General features: G+C 48.3%; 6 protein-coding genes across 6 annotated transcripts; 4 read left to right on the top strand and 2 right to left on the bottom strand.

The window, feature by feature from the left end:
- Positions 1-5,149: 5,149 nt before the first annotated feature.
- On the bottom strand, positions 5,150-5,875 carry FPOAC1_013137 (uncharacterized protein; the record flags this gene model as incomplete). The annotated part of the gene is made up of 1 exon (XM_044857479.1): positions 5,150-5,875. One exon carries the CDS (start codon positions 5,873-5,875, stop codon positions 5,150-5,152), a length of 726 nt encoding a protein of 241 aa, XP_044701662.1.
- A 5,069-nt stretch (positions 5,876-10,944) lies between these two features.
- FPOAC1_013136 (uncharacterized protein) lies at positions 10,945-12,027 on the top strand (the record flags this gene model as incomplete). The annotated part of the gene is made up of 1 exon (XM_044857478.1): positions 10,945-12,027. The coding sequence occupies one exon, from the start codon at positions 10,945-10,947 to the stop codon at positions 12,025-12,027; it is 1,083 nt and encodes a 360-aa protein (XP_044701661.1).
- Positions 12,028-12,261: 234 nt separating this feature from the next.
- Positions 12,262-13,612, top strand: FPOAC1_013135 (uncharacterized protein; the record flags this gene model as incomplete). Its single annotated transcript, XM_044857477.1, has 5 exons — positions 12,262-12,267; positions 12,480-12,790; positions 12,854-12,881; positions 12,932-13,352; positions 13,407-13,612. The coding sequence occupies 5 exons, from the start codon at positions 12,262-12,264 to the stop codon at positions 13,610-13,612; spliced, it is 972 nt and encodes a 323-aa protein (XP_044701660.1).
- Positions 13,613-14,267: 655 nt separating this feature from the next.
- On the bottom strand, positions 14,268-14,936 carry FPOAC1_013134 (uncharacterized protein; the record flags this gene model as incomplete). Its single annotated transcript, XM_044857476.1, has 1 exon — positions 14,268-14,936. The coding sequence occupies one exon, from the start codon at positions 14,934-14,936 to the stop codon at positions 14,268-14,270; it is 669 nt and encodes a 222-aa protein (XP_044701659.1).
- Positions 14,937-17,828: 2,892 nt separating this feature from the next.
- Positions 17,829-18,293, top strand: FPOAC1_013133 (uncharacterized protein; the record flags this gene model as incomplete). The annotated part of the gene is made up of 1 exon (XM_044857475.1): positions 17,829-18,293. The coding sequence occupies one exon, from the start codon at positions 17,829-17,831 to the stop codon at positions 18,291-18,293; it is 465 nt and encodes a 154-aa protein (XP_044701658.1).
- Positions 18,294-19,096: 803 nt separating this feature from the next.
- FPOAC1_013132 (uncharacterized protein) lies at positions 19,097-21,507 on the top strand (the record flags this gene model as incomplete). The annotated part of the gene is made up of 5 exons (XM_044857474.1): positions 19,097-19,131; positions 19,189-19,222; positions 19,276-19,427; positions 19,476-20,399; positions 20,460-21,507. The coding sequence occupies 5 exons, from the start codon at positions 19,097-19,099 to the stop codon at positions 21,505-21,507; spliced, it is 2,193 nt and encodes a 730-aa protein (XP_044701657.1).
- Positions 21,508-22,401: the final 894 nt, after the last annotated feature.

Below are 22,401 nucleotides of genomic sequence, written 5' to 3'. Positions count from 1 at the left end.
TACTTTTGACGAATGGATGATAAGGCAACGTGTTGTCGCCTTCTTGAGACCTAGCCGCTGTGGGCCGACATAAGGTTGGCATTGCCGCCGAGTTTCATTAGCCGCCAATTTTTTTCATTCGTCACATCCCTACTCAAGCATGTAGAGTAGAAGTGCGCCGCATTTCCACTCCTGCACCAATCAAAATTTCCATTTTCTTACCTCGAATTTCCCCTCTGGAAATGCGCCGCGTTTTTTTCACGAAGGTCCGTGCTAACCATATTGGAGACCTCGATCTGCGGCATCGAAGTGTATAGCAATTTGCGCTTTGTGAATTACGAAGGACTAGCAATGAAGATTTTCTTTTCTTTTCGGGTAAACATGTCTAAATAAAAATTTTCCTGTCCTCACGGCGCCTTCATAACTTCATCAATATGTCAGATCTAGCAACACCCAAGTAGGCCATCGTATTGCGGCCAAGTCAGCTTTGGAAGCTCGACAACCACGCCGAGTAGTCAATGCCAACATTAAGTGTAGTGTTGACAGGGGTGAAGGTGATTTTTTATTTGGGCCACGCCAACGCCAACACGCGTGACACAGGTAAACTGTATCTGCCCTTGACCTCATTCGTTGCAAACTTATCACTCCCCCTTTCCTTACCCATTCTCATCAGCTCAACAGCAGTAGGTATGTTGAGGAAAATATACGCCTATTAATGGCCCTCATGATGATATGCACTCACGGAGCAAATCTTAAGTATATCCATCAAGACTTACGTCATCCCAATGAGAAAGCATGGGACATTCGAATAATGTTTCCTATATTGTATGTATTCCAAAATTGCGCTGTTCAGAAGTTTCATGGTGTTTTTGACATAGGGTAGCAATATTGCAAAAATTATGGGGCACATCAGCCTCTGTTAGAGGCATTCTGCCAAATACATGGGCGCCCTTAACTACCCCACTTCTAATCCACCATGTGGATTGGGTGGAGTGGCTTTCAACCCTGTCGGGCACACCCAGCACAATCTTACGGGGCTTGTTGTGCTCATCTCTGAAGAAGCAAGCGATTCCGTACAAGGTATGCCGGTTTCCCGACGTCCAGCCATCGAAAGAGATGTGAATCAGGCCGGGAGATTGTCGAAGGACGTCGATAACGGTGTGGCGGTGTCGCTGATACTCAGTGATAATCCTGGTCCTGAGGGTATCTGCAGATAAGTGGCCACCACGTATTGACACTGATGGACTAAGATAATCGAATATGGCTCGGAGATCCTCGTCTTCGACCGTGAGAAAGGAAAGATTACTCTTAACGATCCATTGCATCACCATCCGTTGAAAATGGTCCCTGTCAAAGTTCTTGACGAAGGAGTTCGCCATGGCCTGCTCCCGCGGCTTTTCCGGATCGAGCGTCAAGGTATCAGCTATTGAGCGGTGCTGCTTCTCGACGCTTTCCGCTTTCAACTGCGTCGAAGACTTCGTCTTGCCCTCTGGCGCCCGAATATGATGTTCTTTGAACAGATGTTTGCTGGTATTTTGAAGACCAGTATGTGTGAAGTTCTTCGGCTGGGGGACTCGTTGGTGAATGCAGAGTTTGCATACCCATCTTCGCTCATGAGCCCGCTGGATATCATACCCGTAGTCCCAAGTCCAGGAGGAGGTGTCCTTTGCGCGCTCGGAGAAGAGCCAGCCGCGGAAATGACGAAACAGACGTTCTTCCTGTAGCTGTTGGGCATCAGCTAGTAACGTTGATGGTGAAAGAATTGGTGGAGAGGTCTCAACGACTTTGTCTTCTAAAGGATCGGCCATTACGGGAGGTGTGAATGCGTCAAACAGATCGATGAAAATTTGGACCTGTACGGGAAATTACCCCAGGATATCCTCTATAACTACTGGGGGCCCGAAAATAAGTTAGGAAATACTAAAGTCTGTGTGGCCCTGCCCTCACAAAAGACAGTACCTCCTAACAGGGTGGATCCAGATGTCCAAAACTGGATACCTTGTCCCACTAAAAGTCCACCGCTGCAAAAATCCACTACACCTACATCAACCAGGGTCGCCGATGTAGGGTAGTTGATCACGTCGAGGGTTCAGGTTGATTGATGTAAGTGTATGAGTAATACACCAATCGATCAACCGGTGGGTTTCGGTGTAGTTGATCGGAACCTTGACGGAAAGCGCTCATACATGCCGAAATCCAACCAGACAAGAAGGAAACGACGCCTGGATCAGACGGCCACAGAGACGGGCAAGTCGACTCTGATAATACGCCAAAGACCAGCCGTCACATCAGAGACCTGGGGAAGAACAAGAGCCCCTCTACCAGAAGGCGGTATTCTGTGATATCAAAGGGTTTGAAGCCCAAGAGTCCAAGATCGCCTCTTTGAGCACCAGAATAGCCAGCCTGGAGGAGGAAGTTGGCCGGTTGAGTAGAGGTAAGAAGAGAAAGGCGGTACCGAACCCCAATAAGAAATTTATGACGCTGGCAGAGGCTTTAGCGGCTGGTGACACAATTTCAGAGCCAAACGAAGCAATTGAAGGGGCGGGTGTTGTTGAGGATGTGATCGAGGTGGGAGGGATGGAAGAGGATGAGAGGTCATATTCAGGGAGGGAAGAATTAGGTGTCGTACGCACCCGCACAGGGCGTGAGGTTAAGAGACCTAGAGAATACTAAAATAGATCCAATTTTGATCTGAACTCCAGTGATTAACTTATTTTTACTATTTTTATTAAAATTTTCCCATGAGGTTACAAACGCGCATTATGTATGGGGGATTTTTTTTTTCGCTGACCGGTAGGTGGGTATGACCGGCAGGTGGGTACTGCATGGTAACGACGAACCTGAGTCGAGCCCGCAAGCACCTGCAGGACTTTCATGGCATACGGGTGATAGAGCATGTGGAAAGGTCGGATCTGAAGAAGCAGCAACATGGCACCATTACGGACTTGTTCGGAAGGCAGGAGGAACGCCAAGCCAATCGAGACCTTAACGAGGAAAAATATTTGGCAAACGCTATTAATATTCCTGCATTCGAGGAAGCACTCGCCAGGCTTCTTGCGGTTCGCAATATCGCCCACACATTCATCGAGTCCCCCGAGTTTCATGCTGTTATACTCTCCTGCAACTATATGGCCCGGGACGTCCTCCTACGCAGCCGCAGAGCGGTGCCGAAGCTTCTCAAAAAGACTTTCGCTCAACACAAACAAGGGCTCGTCAAGAAGCTTCATAATTCTCTCTCATCTATGGTCCACTTTACCATTGATATGTGGACCTCATCGGAACAGAAGGCGGCATACCAGGCAATCGTGGTCCATTTTGTAGATGCGGAGACGAGAGGAGTCGCTCAAGCGTTATTGTCACTGCGCGAGTTCAAAGGAAGCCACAACGGGAAATTGCAAGCCAAGGCCTTCCTGGAGGTTGTCGAAGAGTACGATCTCAGAGGAAAGGTTGGCTACTTTACAATGGATAACCATGACGCTAACGACACTATGCTTGGCGATATCGCAAAAGAGATTGATGGTTTAGATCCGGTTGCCAGGCGACTACGCTGCAGTGGCCACATCATGAACCTCATCGTTCAAGCCTTCCTCTTTCGGAGTAAAGCAAAGAAGATTCAGGAGGATGAGAGAGAGGGGATTGATGAGGCGTATGAGCGGCTGTGCAGGCTATCCGAGAGAGAAGAAGGGGGTATTATTACGAAGGCACAAGCTACCGAGGAATGGCGGGAGTTTAGTGTTCTGGGGAAACTCCACAACTTGTGCATATATTCAAGGAGCTCTACCAGCATTTATAACGACTTCAAGGCCGAGATTGGCAGGGCCTTGCCGAGGGACAATGACACACGTTGGAATTCATGGTTTCGCCTCATTGACGTGGCAATTGAGAATCGGGCAAAGTTCATGGATTGGATTCAAGAAAATCATGCCAAAATCGAGAAAGATGCACTGGACCACAACGACTGGAACGAACTAGGAGATATCCATGCGTTCTTACAAGTATTCCACCAGATCTCGGTGCGCCAAGGCCGGGAGAATACACTCGATGAAGTTCTCTCCCATATGGATTTCCTCCATCATCACTTCACGCGGACTAAAAACCGGGCTTTCAGTGGCCCACGCTTCTACGCGCGCTTTCACGTGGCTTGGCTAAAGTTCGAGAAGTATTACCAGCTTACCGAACAAGCCCCGGTGTACGTGGCCGGTATTCTCCTCCACCCAGCACTCCGAAAGAGCTATCCGAGTGAGCAGTGGAAGAGAAACCCAGCCTGGGTCAGCAATGCCGTGAAGGCTGTAAGGAAGATCTGGTCCACAGACTACAAGAGCTACCAGCTCCCAGATGAACAGCAGGAGAAAGAGCAAGAACTCGATGAGTTTGATCGCTGGAGGCAGAAGGTGTACAGCACAGCGAGTGAGGTGAAGGATGAATTCGACCGCTTTATTTATGTAAGTAATTTGAAGCCTTCTAATGGCCTGGTTTTGATGATACTTCGCAGGGCTCACAGGTTGGGATTGGACAACAAACGGCCTTACAGTGGTGGCTGGAACCGACCCAGCGAGAGAATTTCCCCCTCCTCTGCCGTATGGCTATTGACATATTCTGCATCCCCCCATGTCTACGGAAGCAGAGCGAATCTTCTCAGGCGCAAGACGGCAGGTTAGATGGGATAGAAGTAGGATGTCTGCCAAAATGGTAGAGGCATGTGAGTGCATTAAAAGTTGGATAAGTGTTCCAAAGGGAAAGAGCAGGCCGCTCCTTGCAGGGGTGTTTAGAGAAGCGGAGGATATCGACGCGGCTGTAAGGATACTCCAAGAAGATATAGAGATGAGTAAGGGGGCAGAAAGTGATGGCGAGCCTAGGGAATTGGTAGTGTAGGTAGGCAGACAATGCCAAACATCTTTGGGGTACTTGGAGATAAGGTGCATATCGATGCCGAGCTTGTCAAAAATTGGACTGCAACTGGATATTGCTTCGTATGAAACTGAAACTATACTGACGTCCGGTGTCATGAAACTGAAACTCCCCCAGTTTCAGTTTCATAGCGTGGCTATCCAACACTGCTCAACAGGACCGGCGAGCTGTAGCCACCGGTCGAGCTCGTCACCCTCATTGCCCTCCAACCGCGCTGTGGTCGTTGACTTGAAACTGTCCAGGTACGAAGAGAACGAATCTTCTACTTCCTTGGCCCTCTTGATTGGACGTAGCTGGTCATAGTTGCCTCGTTCAAATTGGACCGGCAATTGCTTGTACTCCTGCCAGAGGCCGTCAATGAGTTGCTGAGCTTTTCCGATCCAATCCGGCCTCTCTCGTAAGCCCTATGAAGGAAGTCCCACCGAATCGCCGGGTGGAGGACAGTTGCGGCATAGTAGACAGGAGACTGGTCAATGGCGCTGTAGTATTTGTTCAACTTGACCCATGCGAAGTTGATATTTGTCCGACACTGAGCAGGCTCCGGCGTCCGATCCGCGCGGCTCTTCGCTTCTTCCAAATGGCCCATCAACCACTCATATGCTGGACAGATATCTTGCACGAGCCCATAGGCAGCTTCTTTCCCTCCCTTGCGAATCCGCTGCTTTCCGTCTCCCTCTAATTTCTTAACGCAGGTTTCGAAATGCCGGAGAAGGTCATGGTAGAAGCCGATGGTCTTCCAGTCTTCCTCCGTGAGCAGACTTTCATCGTCGAGGCACCGTGGCAATGGCCGTTGCCTACCTCCCTTCCTCTTAGACTTCGATGCCTCGTGGCGTACGTCCGCAATAACGGTGTCGATGTATGGGCGCACCTTCAGCGCACGGCTCATCATGTAGAATTGGGAGAGCCAACGAGTATTGTTGCCGATGATGACATCAAGTGAACCCGGCCAGCTCTTCTCCGTGTCCTGCCGCTGAGCTTCCCGAAGCATCTCTGTAACTCTATTGGAGCGGTTGATCCAGACCATCGTATTATGCAACTTCCCAATCGGTCCCCGCTTCAGCCATACATCATACGCTTCAGCGTCGATGTCATCCTCAAGTACGGCGTTCGCATCATCTTTGCCGAAGAGCATCGCCCTAGCAACCAAATGGACAACATGTCCAAAGCAGCGGACCCTGCGGGCTCTAGAATTGTCCCACTGGAACCTTTGAGCTAAGTGCTCCATCGCGGTCTCATTGCTGGAAGCGTTGTCAAGGGTAAAATAGCCGATCTTGTCCCGGCCTAGATCGAAAGCCTCAAGAATATTCTGGACTCCTTCCGCAATATTTTCGCCTGTGTGACGATCCGTCAGATTGGGTAAACCAAGCACGATCTTCTGTGGCCGGAACTCGTGATCAAGGAAGAAGGCAACGATGCCAAACAAAAGATGTCGGTTCCGGGAAGTCCAGCCATCAAAGGCGATATGGACGTGGCTGGGGCTTTGCTGTAGGGTCTTGATAATATGGCTTCGAAAGAAGTAATACTCGTCTGTTATTCGCCGTCGAATTGAATCGTGGGAAAGGTGGGCATCGGTTGCGCTGATGATTGGATTGAGTTAGTTGAAAATATCGCGGAGACTCTCGCTTTCAGCGACCCTGAACGGTTGGTTGGTCTTCACAATCCACCTGACAAGCTTTCGCTGAAACGCATCCTTGGTAAACCGTTTCTTCAGGTGGTTGATGAACTGATCGTCTGCGACTGCCGTCTCGCTGGTCTTTTGGGAAAACATCTGCTCAATGGTTCTTTTCTTCGCCTGTCTTAGTTGGGACTTTCCGCCGTATATGTGATGTTGGTTGCCAAGGTGAGCTTCGATGTTGGTAGTCGCTGATGCAAGATGGGCAGTTATCCTCGGATCCTTCTTCCGGACACACTCGTGGCAAACCCATCTATAGCGACTCTGGTCTTTGACCTCTTGAAGATCATAGCCACGCTGCCAAATCCAAGACTTGGGGCGCCCGCGCCTCTCAGATATTGTTAGATTGGGGAAGGTGTGCCAAGGGAAGATGTTCCAATCATCAGCGGGTCGTGGTTGACTTAATTGAATGGAAAGGTTCGAGGGCGCTAGTGATGAGGCACTGGAAGGCGTTCTGGGCTCAGAAAACGGATCTTCGAAAGGGCCGCTGGTAATTCGGGTCTCCGGAATCTGGGCCATGGCCGTCAGTCGTTCAGCCATCTTTGGGAACAGCTCCAGTGAAGTGTGAAGAGCGAAGGTTGTCGAAAGAAAAGGGGCTGAATGAAAGACGAATGTTACTCGTAAGTATAGGAACCTTCTCCTTGGCTAATTCTGCTAGCACCCACAGGTACCAGTACTCAAGCACGTTACGCAGGGGGTCCCCTGTCTTTCATTTCATTATTATCATTTCATTGCCGTCTCTCCAATGCAATGATCATTATTTCGGGCATGGCGTCAATGAAATGATTGATAGTGATCATTAATCATTCAGCACTAACTCAATCACTATTAATGAATGATGCGCCAGCCTGGTCCGAGTGCCTGCTCGGCCGATCGTTGCTTCCTTCCGCCGAAATGATTCGTGGGTAAGAGCCCGAACGTCTCTACCGCATACGAGATCCTGTCCGCGATGTTTTAGTCAAACCCACGAGTAAGCCTGTGTCTTCTGTTATCGCATTACAGGATGGGGCCCCATAGGGACACGCCTAGGCGCGCCTCCACTCCTGAACGCGTAGGCGTGCGGATTATGTCAGCCCTCAATTTCGCCCAAACTCCACTGTCGCGGTTTTCACGGGCTGCACCCATTACTGCTTTTGCTCGTCACAACTGTAGTCCCCAGGTGCGGGCTTCATCATGGCCCAAGCGACGTTTCCTGATGATGTGCTCCCGCCAGAGGGTACATACGATTCACGAGAGGCTCTGCTCGCCGCTATCAACAAGTGGGCAGCACCGAGAGGATACGCGTTCATAACTGGAAGATCTTCACGATCAACTAGCGGCAGGCAGATTATCACCTACGCATGCGATCGATGGTGTCGTCCGCCTAGCGTGTCAAAAGATCGCCAGCGTAAGACCACTACGCGAGGAACCAATTGCCGGTTCTCAATTATCGCAAAGGAATCCCTAGATAAGGCGACTTGGTCTTTAAGGCATCGTCCGGACAGCCGGTTTCATTTACACAACCACGAGCCAAGCTGGCACAAATCGGCCCATCCAGTCCATCGGCAGCTCTCCGATGCAGACAAGTCGACAGTCAGCCGCCTTACGAATGCAGGAGTAGCGCCAAAGGATATCAGGACTTATATCCGCCAGAATTCGAACACTATTGCAACGCAGCAAGATATTTATAATCGTATCGCAGATAGCAAACGAGAGCTTTGTGAGGGTCAGAGCACTATACACGCCTTTGCTAACCAACTGGATAAGGAAGGGTTCTGGAACCGAATGCGGCTTGATTCGGATGACCGAATCACAGCGGTGTTATTCGCCCATCCAGAGTCATTGGCGTACCTTCAGGCCTACCCAGACCTGCTTTTCCTCGACTGTACATATAAGACAAACAAATACGGGATGCCACTGCTTGATATGATTGGCGTCGACGCCTGCCAGCGATCGTTCTGTATAGCCTTTGCATTCCTCAGCGGCGAGACTGAGCAGGACTACATATGGGCCTTGGACCGGCTCAGGTCCCTGTATGAACTCTGCCATACAAGGCTTCCATCGGTTATCCTAACAGACCGCGATAAGGCTTGTATGAACGCCGCAGAAATCTGCTTTCCATCCTCAATTTCACTCTTGTGCCTATGGCATGCGAATAAGGCAGTCCTCCGTTATTGCCAGCCGACATTCGTGCGCCACCAACAAGGATCAGAGGCCTACCAGCAAGGTCTGGCCGATTGGAATGAGTTTTTCAATCACTGGCATTCGATCATGAAGTCACCGGATGAAAAGGCATTTAATCAGCGCGTGCAAGAGCTTGAAAGGCGCTACTTACCACAATACATTAAAGAGGTTAACTATATCAAGGCCAATTGGCTCGATCCGTACAAGGAAAGGGTAGTGAGGGCTTGGGTTGATCAACATCCTCATTTTGGTAATGTAGTCACCTCGCGGGTTGAGGGTATCCATGGGCTCCTTAAGAGCCACCTCAAGAAATCCACGCTAGATCTCTTCGAGGCTTGGAGGGCTATGAAGCATGCGCTTCTCAATCAATTAGCCGAACTGCAATCCAACCAAGCCAGCCAGCAAATGAGAATACCAATCGAGCTCTCTGGATCACTATACAGTGCCATACGTGGCTGGGTATCTCACGAGGCTTTACGCAAGGTGGAAGAACAGCGGAAGCTGCTCCTAAAAGAACACCTGCCCATTTGCACCGGTGCATTCTCCAGATCTCACGGCCTCCCTTGCGCCCATACTCTCAAGGCTCTACAAGAACAAAATCAGCCCCTTCGCCTGGAGCATTTTCACACACATTGGCACCTCAATCGCCATGGTGTTCACCGGTTACTACTGGAGCCTCAGCATCGACCCGATCGGATAGCCACCGGTTCGAGTACTAGTAGAACACAATCAAGCACCCAGAGAGAACCAAGTGCATTCGAGGCAGTTCAGGCAACAGCACGGCCAAAGGCACAACCTAAATGCAGCAGATGCCACCAGATAGGTCATACAATGACTTCAAAGACATGCCCTCAACGATACGAGGAGCTTTTGAAGCCACCAGCACCGTCGGCGCAGGCAAGACCATTGTCGACGACATCTTCATCAGTATCATCCTTGCACGCAGGAGAAGCTCCAAGACCAACGTCTTCAGGATCATCAGAGCAGGCAGAGTCAGTGATAGATAGTGCCAGTTGCATTATCGTCAGTCTCGACGGCGCGGACAATATGGTGCCGGCAGCATCATCAGCAGCACCACCGGCACAGACAAGGATAATGCCGACATCAAGGTATGATGATCCTCGGGCTATCTATCAGAGATATGTTGCTGCTCGAGATGCTTGGTACAAGGTGCAGCCTCGTGGCAGTATTAAAACTAACCAGCAGTATCGGAGGGCGCTAGGTCTACCTCTGCGGTACGACAAATCTAGCTATCAATGGTGTCTCGATTGGAAGCAGATGGGTAAGCGCTGCGATACTCCAAACGGCTCCAGAGATTGGACTAAAGAGGAGATGATGGCCTATCTAGATTGGAGCAAAGCGGAAGATGACCGTGTCGAGGCTCAAGTAGCTGCGGAGATGGAACGCAGCCCTTTTTCCAGTAGAAGAGGTATGCATGATATCTGGGAGGCGGCAGCAGTAGATAGTGAGGCCCAGCAGGTCATCCATTCCGGTAGATAATTAAGAATTCATAACCGTTTAGGATCATAGTATTCTAAAAAGTAAAAACTGCATCAGAACTCGGAATTTCGACAGTGGAGTTTGGGCCAAATTGAGGGCTGACATAATCCGCACGCCTACGCGTTCAGGAGTGGAGGCGCGCCTAGGCGTGTCCCTATGGGGCCCCTTACAGGATAATGGCGTTAGTCAGCACCCAGTGGGTCGAAATCCAGCGCGTAGAACCGAGGCTGCCAAGTCCATTTTGACAACGCCGGACTAACCTTCTACCGACTCCACGTTCTCCACTTTCTGAACAATTCACGCGTCACATTCAGCTTCACACAATCACTTCTTTCAACCTCTTCATAATGAGAACACTACACCACGGCCATCCTCTAGCGCCTCTTCTCGACCCGATCCGACCGAACTCAATAATGCTTCTCAAGGGAAACCGATGCTTCGCGCTACAGCCACTCTAAAAATCCGGATTATACCCACCAAGAGCGAGCACAACCTCCTTTTTCTGGAATAACCGGGGCGTGTAGTAGGGACCTGACTCGGAATCTCGCAGTTCTACTGGAGTTTTGGGGCGACCTGGCAGTTCTACTGGAGGTCACAGGCACCCGCCAGTGAAGCCGGCAACTCTTGCAGTTGCATCATTTGACATTCCGCGGTCATTCAAGGCAAGTCACGATTTATGATACTGACAATTCCGTGTCCTAGTTCCCATACCAGCATGGACTATGGCAACTTCACCATGCATCGACATCGATCAAACAACAGCTATCGTTGAATGGCAGTGGGAAGGTTCTACGCGTACATTGGCGACCGGCGATCCCGATCACGATGCGATACATTTCACGCTGCGACTCGATTTGACCGAGGTCGACGGCAAATCCTGCGCGCATTTCGAGATTAGCATTCCCTTTCGATTTAAGGATAAACCATCAGGTGCAGGCGTATGCATCCGCATCAACCCGTTCTTCGTTAAATCCTTCAACCATTCCATCTTATTGAATCCGCCCGACGCTGTCAAACAGATATTCGACTCGACTACATATCTCGACTTCGAACTGTACAACAAAGTCACTGTTCTCATTCCTAGCGACGTCAAAGAGCCGGTTGTGGCAGCCCGGGCGCGCTCTGGCAAGGTTCTCGACTCCCTCTACGAGCTATCTCATGTCACATCTCTACGAATTTACATCAAAGAAGCTCTGCTATCGCTTGATAAGTTCCACGCTATCTGTGAAGCTGTGAAGCGACGTCAAATTAGGCCTTCCACTGATCCCAATCATGATATCTCACGTATGTTCAGTGACAATGGAGGCAAGATTGCAACTATCAGTCCGCCCAAGCCTCCATCCTATGATAAAGCAACAAAGCTCCCACCCAACACGAAAGTAACAGAGCCACCAGACGGGAAAGCAATACAGCCGCTACCCAGCGTCCCACCGTATACCCGCAAAAGGTCTCGACAAGACAGCCAGGCAGATGTATTTCGTCAGTTCTTTGACAAGCTGAATAGGCTGGAGTCCAAAGTTCAAGAACAGGAAGCCGACATTGTCCAGCTCAGAGCCCAGAACGCTCAACTGAAAGATAAGGTTGCGTGTTTGGAGAAGCGCTACGAGGGCTTGGAGACACAAATATCGCTGTCACAAGCCCATGGAAATGACTCAGAGGAGGCTGCCATGATAGAAATACGAGATGACATTGACTCGCTCAATGGCAGAGTAACTACTATCGAGAGTGTGAGAGATGAAGAATTCAGTGAGCAGATTAAGGAGGAGATCTTTGATGAACTAGCCAAGCGTCTTTTAGGTGGATGATATCGTATGTTTCCGACCCAGAGTATGAAGGTGCTTTACTGACGGATGTAGATTTATGTGATCCTCTACCAGCCAGTTCTACAGTCAGCGTAGCTCGCGAATGCAGCAATCTACAACACTGTTATCACTGGATGAATCCGAACACCCTGGCCGAGCCAGACCGCACGTGAACCGTCCAGCGCCTCCATGATCAGTACACCCATTATCCTGCAACATTCTTGCTAAAATTATACAATGCATGTGAGAGTTCCCCTCAGTAGATCATGGATTAGTATTTGCACATGAACCTCGGTAGAGGCAAATCAAGATTGAACCCCTCATTAGAAGAGTATCCTTGATATATTTTGGAGGGCTACCTTTGTACACTGCTTCACTCGTCTATCTACCAACACCAAGTATATGGGCACAGTTGTAAGTTGAACCAGCGCAACATACTCCTCGACAATACCCAGCCAGAAGGCGAAAACCCCATCGGTAATTTTACAGTTGAACTCCTCGGCACCCAATCATCCAGTAACAGCGCCAGTCGTCGCGATCTAGGCTTCACAGGCCAACTCGGCGGAAAATGGTATGCTGTATATGGCGATGTACTGTGGTGCGCCTCTGGCGTTACTCACCCATCAGAAGATACTGAGGGTTTCCACGGAATGGTCAGAAATGCCGTATCTGCTTTGACTGATGACCCGTTGGTTGTGGAAGACTTGCATCTCAACGATGACGAGCCTGTCCCACACCAAAAGCAATTCATGCCATTCAATGAAGAGTAGGGAGAAACCAACACTTTTGGTTTTGGAGGTACGGGAATTGCCGAGACAGATCCCGATAGTGCAACTGGTGTTCTTTACTACCTTGTTGTGAGTATAATTATTCATCTGGCTAGACTTGATACTCACTAATTTGGCAGAACGATAACGAGCACTACAAAGGCGCTGGTGTAGCCAAGATCGAACTAGTAGATGATGCTCCTACAGTTACAGATCGATATGGCGATCACGATATCTGGTGGAACGGAGATGAACTCCCCAAGTACGGCGACGTAGCAGCCTATCGGGATGTCAGCAGCGAATACATCTACATCCTTGGTAATCCACCCAACAACATTGCCGAGTTCCCGGATAACAAGTACGTCTACATGGCTCGCGTACGCGCCTGCGATGCTTTTGACCTTGACATGTATGAGTATTGGTGTGGAAGGGAACAAGGATGGAAGAGTGAGCCACTCACAGAATGTAACTGCGAAACAGCTGTCATGTGGGGTGTTGGGCAAGGACAGATTGTTTACAACAAGTATTTTGAAACGTACTTTTACGTTCATCTTGATCTTGGTAAGTTTCGCCAATCTTGTCCCCAATAACGTGGAGTTTTACTGATGAAACTAGGTGGAACGGTATTTCTAAAGACTGCTCCCAGCCCTGAAGGTCCGTGGGCGGAAGGAAAAGAGATCTTCAAGGACGAGCCCATTGATGGTGGACTGGTTTATGCTGGAGTAGCATATCCCCACCTGGATGAGCCGGGCGAGACTTTGACAATCGGTTTCACAAACAATAACTGGATCCGCGTTATCAAGGTTAATTTTACCGAGTAGATAGACAATTGGTACTCGCTTCACTCTATTACTTCTACAATTTGCTATTATACAATAAACATTACCACATTACAGCTCATTCTCCTTCTCATTCTCACAAACACCATCGAAATCTCTATACTTTTCCATTCCAGCACTAACAATCTTCTTAAACTCCTTGAACGGACAACTGGTCACGAAGCGTTCCAGGGACGACGTTATCCTGATGTCGGTCGTCCCATTGCGTAGTGTAATGTGACTGGTTCGGTGGTTTTGTGAAAAATGGGGTACACGTGATGTAGGCGCTGAGGTGGTAACAGGAGGGCATTATGCGCGATACTGGAACGTTCGAGATGACAGCGACAGCAACGGCCCGTTCGATACAGCTGATGCAGCTGATGCTGTTGAGGTTGAAGATTGAACATGATGGATGGCTCATAGATAGTCCGATCCGTCTGTCATATAGGCTTGAGAGGACATGTCCTGTCCAGAAGTTACCATCCACAACCCCTCTTTCGCCAGGCAAAATAAAAAAAGTTCCACCAAAACTCATCAACTTCACTTACACGAAAGTCAGCCTAAATATATAGCTACTCAAGAGAAATTACCTCTATTGATCATAAAAATGATTGGATGTGATGATTCTGACCTTATAAGGCTGTGCGGGGTACGTGATCTATGCGTGCTGTGCTATGGAAATGTCGTTAGTTTGATGATTTCGCGACGATGAATCATCGTCGCGAATACGCGATGAGCGTTGTACATTTATTTTATTCTTTCGCCTGCCCTTCACCGCTTTCAACTTCTCAACAATGTACTTCTCGCGGGCCCTTTTTCCCCATTGCTCCAACTCGTGAGGGTAACATAGGCACCATAACGCAACCTCTCGTGCCGCCATCGAATCTTCCAATGCCTCATGCGTGTTGGAGTTCTGTCGGATTCGCAGTTTTAGCAGATCCGCACATAGCGACTGGAGACTCCATCGACGGCCAAAACCAGCGTCTGTCCCAAATACCATTTCTGCTGTAAGAATAGCAGTATCGAAGATTTTTCCATGTGATATTCGCAGGCGTTTTAAGTCTTGATTGAGAGATTGTCCGACTAGTACCGTGTCTGTGTTGATATGCTTGAAAAGCTCTTGTCGTGTTGCTTCCCAACCGCGAAGAGCTTGTCCTTGAGATACAGCCATTGACAATGTTGCCGGCCGTATGCCATGGATGTTGGTTCGCCATTCAATGATGGGCTCGTGAGGTTTAACAAGGGAATTGGTTAAAACTTGGCCAGAGAAGAAGTCGATAACGCAGACGGATATAATCTCACTATCACCGTTTCTGACACCTGCCATTTCGCAATCCAATGCAACAGCCTTTCTTTTGGGTTCACGAGAGCTAGGGTAAGGAGCCGTACGATTCTCGCAATTCTCCTGTCTCGGCTCGCTTGGTAAGATGTAGCCCTCTTTTCTAAGGCGATCGAAAGAATGACATTTGAGAATGAGACGGTCGTGAATGACTGTCAAGTCGAGCAAAGGGAAATACTTGTAGCTCTCGTCTTTAAAGCGAAATTGTAACAGAGGTACAGGCGTTGAGACGTTGGGCCTTAAGCTTTGAGATATCACAGTCTCCGGTAACTTCTCATGCTTTGCTTCGTTATGCTGGGCCAAGGCTTGTTGGGTAGGAAACCATCTGATACAGTGTTGACAACACTGATTTCTTTGATGCTCTGCATCCAAACAATGTTTCGCCAGTTTAGAATGGGTCTCGAAAGAGACGGAGCATATTTTACAGCGCCGCCTACTATTTCGTTCGACTTTTTTCATTGCTGAAATGCTTCAAATGTAGAGGCGAAGGAAGTGAAAGATGAAAAGTCGGTAATGTGATAGGCTATTTCTTTTATGAGCCCTATGATGTTGGGCATCAGTACATGGACGATTACCCCGCTTACCCGTGGATCAGTAATCAGTTGGAAGAAGTACGTGCAGATTGGTGTCAAGGTGAGAGATAAATCAATAGCTCATAACATGAACAAGACGAATAAGGCCGATTAAATGAAGCTTTATTACAAGGTATTCAATTTTGTTCCATGATGCTTCCAAACTAAATGGATAACTATCAGAACATAATTACACTGGCAAGCCACTAAAGCATCTCGGTCGGCATACTATCAAGCCTCCAGCAGCAGCAGTTTATTTTACAGTAGATTTGTATTTATAGGGTACTCCATATTTTGGTGTTCAATGCAAATGGCCGTTTCCAGGTCACTGTTGGAAGTCAAAAAAAGAAAAAAGGACCGGGCCCTGTTTCTGTATCTAACAATTGAGCTGAATGAACTAAATTGTAATATATTCCTCAAGTTCAAAACAAGAGTACAACTTCTAACCAAATGTGATGCGCTTACTTTGAGGCCATAAATATTGATCACAGTGGTTCAGCCAAGGTACAGTATCAGGGGTAAATCCCTTTCCTGTAAATACCGTTTCCGCAACTTGAAAACTTTTGCTTATAATTCTCCAACCTTATGTCATAGTCCTCCCATCTTACTATCTCTGTGACGGCGCAGTAGTGAAGTATTCTCGTTGGCTAAGGAACTATGTGTTGAACGTGGAGGACATTGGTACGATCACGTGATCGCATCATACATACATGTACATCTCTTTCCTGTCTGCAGTCCTTTAACCTAGATCTTCAATCAATCAATTCAATCATCACTCTCATATTACAATACTATGGCCTTTCCATTAGGAACCTTGTCTGTTCTGTAGCGTTTTATTCTCGACTGATACCAACTCCTGGTAACAGAGGTGATGACTTACACCATGACGAATACGGACCCACCCAAAGTGTTTCGCGGATGTGTGATTAAACACAGTGGTTGAAGGCGTCTTGGACTGGTTGTTCAGCAGTCTAGTCCTGACCCACGCTGTCAGATAATCATAACACAGATGTTGAAGGACAACAAATTGCTCACTGCTGAAGCTTAGCTTGTTCAATGGTGCGCTAGGCTTTATATGAGTTGGGTGCTAACTACCTCATCTTCAATTTTCTCCCACACTTCGGCCGCAGCTTGTGTCAACCGATCTTTCGTCTCTACAGTATGTGGGAAGGCAGATAACTCGGGATATTCCTTACATATCCGTTTTTTTCAGGATTTTCCAGATATTCTCGATATGATTGAGGTCAGGACTGTATGGAGGCCAGTCTGTGAGAATCACTCCTTCTTCTGACGCCCATTGTGTCAGCCAATCTTGGACCGAGCCGGCTGTAAAGGTACGGCCATTGTCGTGTTGAAAAGTCTCCCCTTCTGATAGGAATCTTGGGAGGTGGGACTGCAAGCAAGCCTTGATACGCCGGCCGGTTACGTCGCCGCGCTTGGCTTCAGGATCCCCCTCAAGAGGGACAATCTCAGACGGTTTTTCATAGTGAATAGCTACAAAGAACATCTGTGGATGTCCGGTCTTCCGTTTCCTCGGCTGTACCTTATCTCGGCGAAGTCTCTCGCCCTGTGGTGTGGTCAGAATAGCTTTCTATATAAGGAGGGTTCAAACTGACCACGCGATAAAAACACCACTTAGTATAGTTGCCGTCCTCAACATCAACAGAGACCTCGTCAGAAAACCACCAGCTATACCAAAAAGACTAGTCTTCATGGCGGTACTTGTCGCACCAAGCTTTTCGAATTCCAGCCGTTTTTTCGGTCAGAAACGGGCGTCGAAGAGCGTGCTTGTGTTGGATGCCATCTGCAATAAGCCAGCGATAAATTGTAGTTCTATGACAACTTAGGTGACTTCGTTCTTCGATTTATTTATACGAGATAAAAGGGTTTCTTTCAATCAGCATTTTGATATGCGTTTTATCCCGATCGGGCAACACTGTCGGTCTTCCGGACCGCGGGTTGTCTTGACCCTCGTTTTGATGACGGCAACGCTTCAAGACGCCCTTGACTGCATCTGGAGTCATCTCCATTGTGAACGCGATATCCTTGACAGAATTTCCTAATTCGCGCATCATATGAATCCTTATTCGATTCTGAATCGAATGATATATACCTCGATGTTGTCTGGGCATTTTAATGTAGTCAATTGACGCGTTGAAGATAATATGTTCAATGTTGTTGAGAAGAGGAAGCGGGGTTAGGTCCGGAACGGGTCGGGACTTTTGCACGCAACTGTACTGTGCCCAACATCACATCTGTCATCAAGAGTATTAACGAGGGACCTTTGGCTGGTATTATCCCTCCCGGCATGATCGGACTCTCTAAGCAATACCCGCTCCTCAAATTGGGACTTGATGCTGCTGTTAAGCCAGAGTACAAGGCTAAGTTCGACGCTGTTGGAAAGCAATGCTTTGTGGCCGATATTCTTTCGTTCTTGGGACAGGACGTGGTTGGAATGCTCAAAGACCCTGCCATCTTGACACAAGAACCCGCCAAGAGCATTTTAGACGAGAATGCTCTCGGTAAACACAGCCCCAGCATCCCTCTGTTCATTTACAAGTCCATCCAGGATGAAGTCAGCCCCATCAAGGATACTGACGATCTTGTCAAGCTCTACTGCTCGGGCGGTACCAAGGTTCAATACGATAGAGACTTGCTCTCAGAGCACGGTTCGCTCGCCATCATTGGAGCTGGAAAGGCTCTGGCGTGGTTAAAAGATACCATGAATGGCAGGAAAGGGCCAAGCCAGTGCTACAATACGCAGAATAAATAGTAGCGTCTGATAATTCTTGCAATTAATGCTCTCCACCTTCTATCCAGATATCACTATTGATTGAATGGGGTCACCTATGAGATCCTGGCAGGCCGGCGGCAGTGAGGCAGCCAAGCGCATCATAATAAAAGACAATAATTATGCAAGGGCTGGCCGTACATGGTGTACAGTAAATTCTCACGAAATCTATCACGGCTAGCTTGGGGATAATGCAGGAGAATACGGCACCCTTTATTGAGTCGAAGGAGTTGGGTGCTGTAGTCACGGAGTTTGTTAATTCAGAAGATGTTATCCTTGCATAGCTGAGGCCTTGCCGTTTAGCTGAAGTTTATTGCTGGCTAGCGTTTTTAGGAGGAAAAAAATGACATCACTTCCCCCGTTACGGGATCCAAATCGACGAAGAAGTGAGTCTTGTTGCTATGTACATCCCTGGCCCAAAAGTCGGTCATACCCAACCCCCCTCAGGCACGTACCGTTGACCATTCTAGCCATTCTCAGCCAACCCCGCCTAATCATTCCCTCCTCCCGAAGCGCCCCCAGAAGCTAGTGGCTACAGTACTTCGTAGTGCTGTACGGTTACATCTAACAGTGCGGGGTACAGTAGTGCAAAGGCTATTACCGCGCTAGAACAGGCTGTTGGTGCCTTTTCGACGATCTTTAGCTGATGGTCATTCTCCAACATATAATGCAGCTAGTGTGCAGCTTGGGAATGATGGAGGGCTCTACATATTAAACTCATAACTACAAACAATTTGGCAAGGAATATTGATCATCGTTTATTTTCATTTCTTCGGATACCAATCATGGCTACATCAGTTCAAAAACCGCGACAAAGGAGGTATGCACCACATACATTCCCGTGTCCTTATAGGAGTGGTGGAATTAACAAATGCAGACAACTCAGAGTTCGATCGTTTCGAGCCTGCGTGGTATGTTGGCTGGTGTGCCACTCATCTTATCCTGGATCTCACATATTCTTCAGACATGTCATTCGAGAAAGGTTCGATGTGATGCTCTGAGCAAAGGGATTCCTTGCACCAACTGCGCTGCATTTAATATCAGGTGTCAAGTTCCAGGCATAGAGGAACCTCTGGTGAGCACTCTGACCAGCCGCGGAAAAGGGGGGCAGAAGATGTATGAGTCCCAATTATCCGTTGCATAATACGTGCTGACAAGGACTAGCGCACAGAGAGATTCCTCAAGCACCCTCACCAGTACGCCAGCCTCAAGTACTCAGGCGTATCAAACAAGTCCCCGGCAAGATGGAGTTGCGTCACTAACCAAATTCAATGTTCTGCCTATCACATCGGCAGGCCATGTTCTTTACATTGGCGAGTCTGCAGGCTTTGACCTCCTTCTTCGTGGAACCCAAAGCCCCGTACATTTCCCCATGCCTCAGGATACACATGTGCTGTCAATTCCTGCTGGACTGGACCCTCTCGAGATACAGATCCTGAAGCGAAGAGGGGCCTTTGTACTACCTCCGAAAGCGCTTTGTGACGACTTGATAAAGACCTACTTTTCTTGGGTTCACCCGATTGTACCTGTTATTAACCGTACAAAATTCATGTCACAATATCGAGATGCCAGGAATCCTCCCTCGATGCTCCTTCTTCAGTGTATCTTACTGGCCGGTGCCCGAATTAGCACAAACTCGCAGTTGAAAGTTGACGGATCAACTTCAACTGCCGTTGCAACATTTTATCGACGCGCAAAAGCCCTTTATGATGCCGACTATGAGCGCGATCGAATAATCTTGGTTCAATCAATGCTCTTGATGGGGTGGTACTGGGTTGGCCCTGATGACATATCCAAGAACATGTTTTATTGGAGTCAATCCGCAATCACTGTTGCTCAGAATTTCGGTCTCCATCGCAGCATGGAAGACTCGAGACTGTCAATAAGTGACAAGAGGCTGCGTAGGCGGATTTGGTGGACGCTATTCACTCGAGATCGCGCTTTAGCTGTTGGCCTGGGACAATCAGTATCCATCAATCTCGATGATTGCGATGTCGACCTGATAGTCGACGATGACTTCATCGAGCATGATGGGAATGATATCGACGAATACCCGCCCGATCCTATTCATGTGGAATTTTTCGTCCAGTACGTGAAGCTGTGTAAGCTGATAGGGCTTGTCGCATCGAAATATTCCAAGTTATCCAGACATGGTCAAGACTGCAACGACATCAACTCGATTAGTGCAGCCTTTTCCAAATGGAACCAGGAGTGCCCTATTACCATGCGCTGGGAGAGATCGAAGCACCATTTTTGGTCTGGAATACTGTACCTGCACTACTTTAGCGCTCGTTGTCTGCTGCATCGCGCAAGCTCCCCTCGCAACAGAAAGACTTTGCAAGACACAAAACAATCTTATGGATCACCAGATGGGGCTGTTCGCGCAGCAAATATGATTACCTCGATTATTGAAGCCCTCAGCGACAGACAACAGCTACGTCGCTGTCCTCCATTCATCGTCCACAGCCTCTTTTCAGCAATTCTCATACATTTACACGTGTCAAACACGCCGTCTCCGTCTATCAGTAGACTCGCCCACCGACGACTCAGCACCTGCTTAGAAGCCATCAAAGATTTGGCACAAGTGTGGGTGGTGGGAAGAACAGTGCTGACAATGATTGAAAAGATTTCAGGTCTCAGCACTGAGGAGAAGCCGTCGCGATCTAACCATGGCTCCCGCTCCCCTCTGAAGGGCGAAGTCTTTGTCGACCTTGGATGTGCTGATACTTCAGATCCGGCTTGCAGCCTCAATAATGGAAGGCTGCCTACAGAGGTTAAAGATAGCACTCAAAGACCCCAAGATTTTCCAAATTGTGACGAAACACTGCCTTATTGCGACGAATATACCCCAGTAGTCATAGGCTTCAGTGAAGCGAATCCCACCATTCACGACTATCCTCTACACTCCAACCTCGGTGACCCTCACCCGCAAATTGGCTATAGTAGCCTACTCCCCGATGCAACTGTGCTCTCGGGATCCATGCCTGACACATTCTATGTTGAGGACACAGCCCGAATCTGCAACCCAATGGCAGACATAACAGCCTTTACATGGGATCAGTTTCAGATAGGTTGGCAACAAGACTACAGTATTTCAGTGCCTTGGAGTCTGGAGCTTGATCTTCAAAGCCTAACAGCACCAACAATAGATACGGTTTATCCAGAGTCGGGATCTTTTATAGAAACTGGTAATTAAAAAAGGTAGTTTTTATAATAATGAGAACAGATAATTCCTACTGATAAATCTACAAGCAAGGTACCTAGTAGCTAAGAACGATGTTGCGAATCTGACAAACCATAGCTGTCGCCTCTTCCGCCATTTTAAGGACCACCACGACGCTCGTTCCCGTCCCACCAACTATCGCCCTTGGCTTTACAATCGGTACCGACCATGCAATAGTAATCACCGCCCTTATTGTTCTTGTTGGGAGAAGAAATATCATATATGCTCGTCTTTTTCTTATACTCGCCTGGCACCCGTGTAGTGTCTTTTACGGTATCTAATACTCGTCAGTCTCGTCTCAGGTGCGTGTTCCATGATAGGCAACTCACAAGTCGTGTGGGTAGTATTGTACCAAATACAGACACTTTCGTTTTGACCGCCATTGCAGGTGTAGGAATTGCCAGTCGTCCAGGCTTTAGTGACGGAGAAGCCCATAGATGACCAGTATTTATCTTGGCTAACGCTGAAAGTGGCACCAACAGTGAATGACTCCGAATCTGTCTTGCCGACGCTACAGCCCTGGCTCTTGCGGCAGTCAATGGTTTCCTGGACTTTGTTAGTACTCACACGCAGTAGGGTCTAAGACACAGGGGGTCTTGCTGCACAGTGTGTCCAACAACCAAGTCAAATAACTTGGTTGTTGGCAGCGCTGCCCTCAAATCAAACAAATCAAATCCGGGGTCATATTTGAGATATTTGATAACTCTCAAGACTGGATTTGTTGTTTGAAATATTTATTCAAATATTTCAAATATTTCAAATCTGACTCTCTATGCTTCCATGCTAACATCTCCAATCTCCTATTGGACTTCGCCCTTCCCCCACCTATTGTCGCACCTAGCTTCACCGCACCATGTCTGACCCAGT

The sequence above is a fragment of the Fusarium poae genome (assembly GCF_019609905.1).
Source record: "Fusarium poae strain DAOMC 252244 chromosome Unknown contig_1, whole genome shotgun sequence".
Taxonomy (NCBI): Eukaryota; Fungi; Ascomycota; class Sordariomycetes; order Hypocreales; family Nectriaceae; genus Fusarium; species Fusarium poae.
Note: the sequence above shows the minus strand (reverse complement) of the source record. Positions and strands in the feature narration are given on the sequence as shown.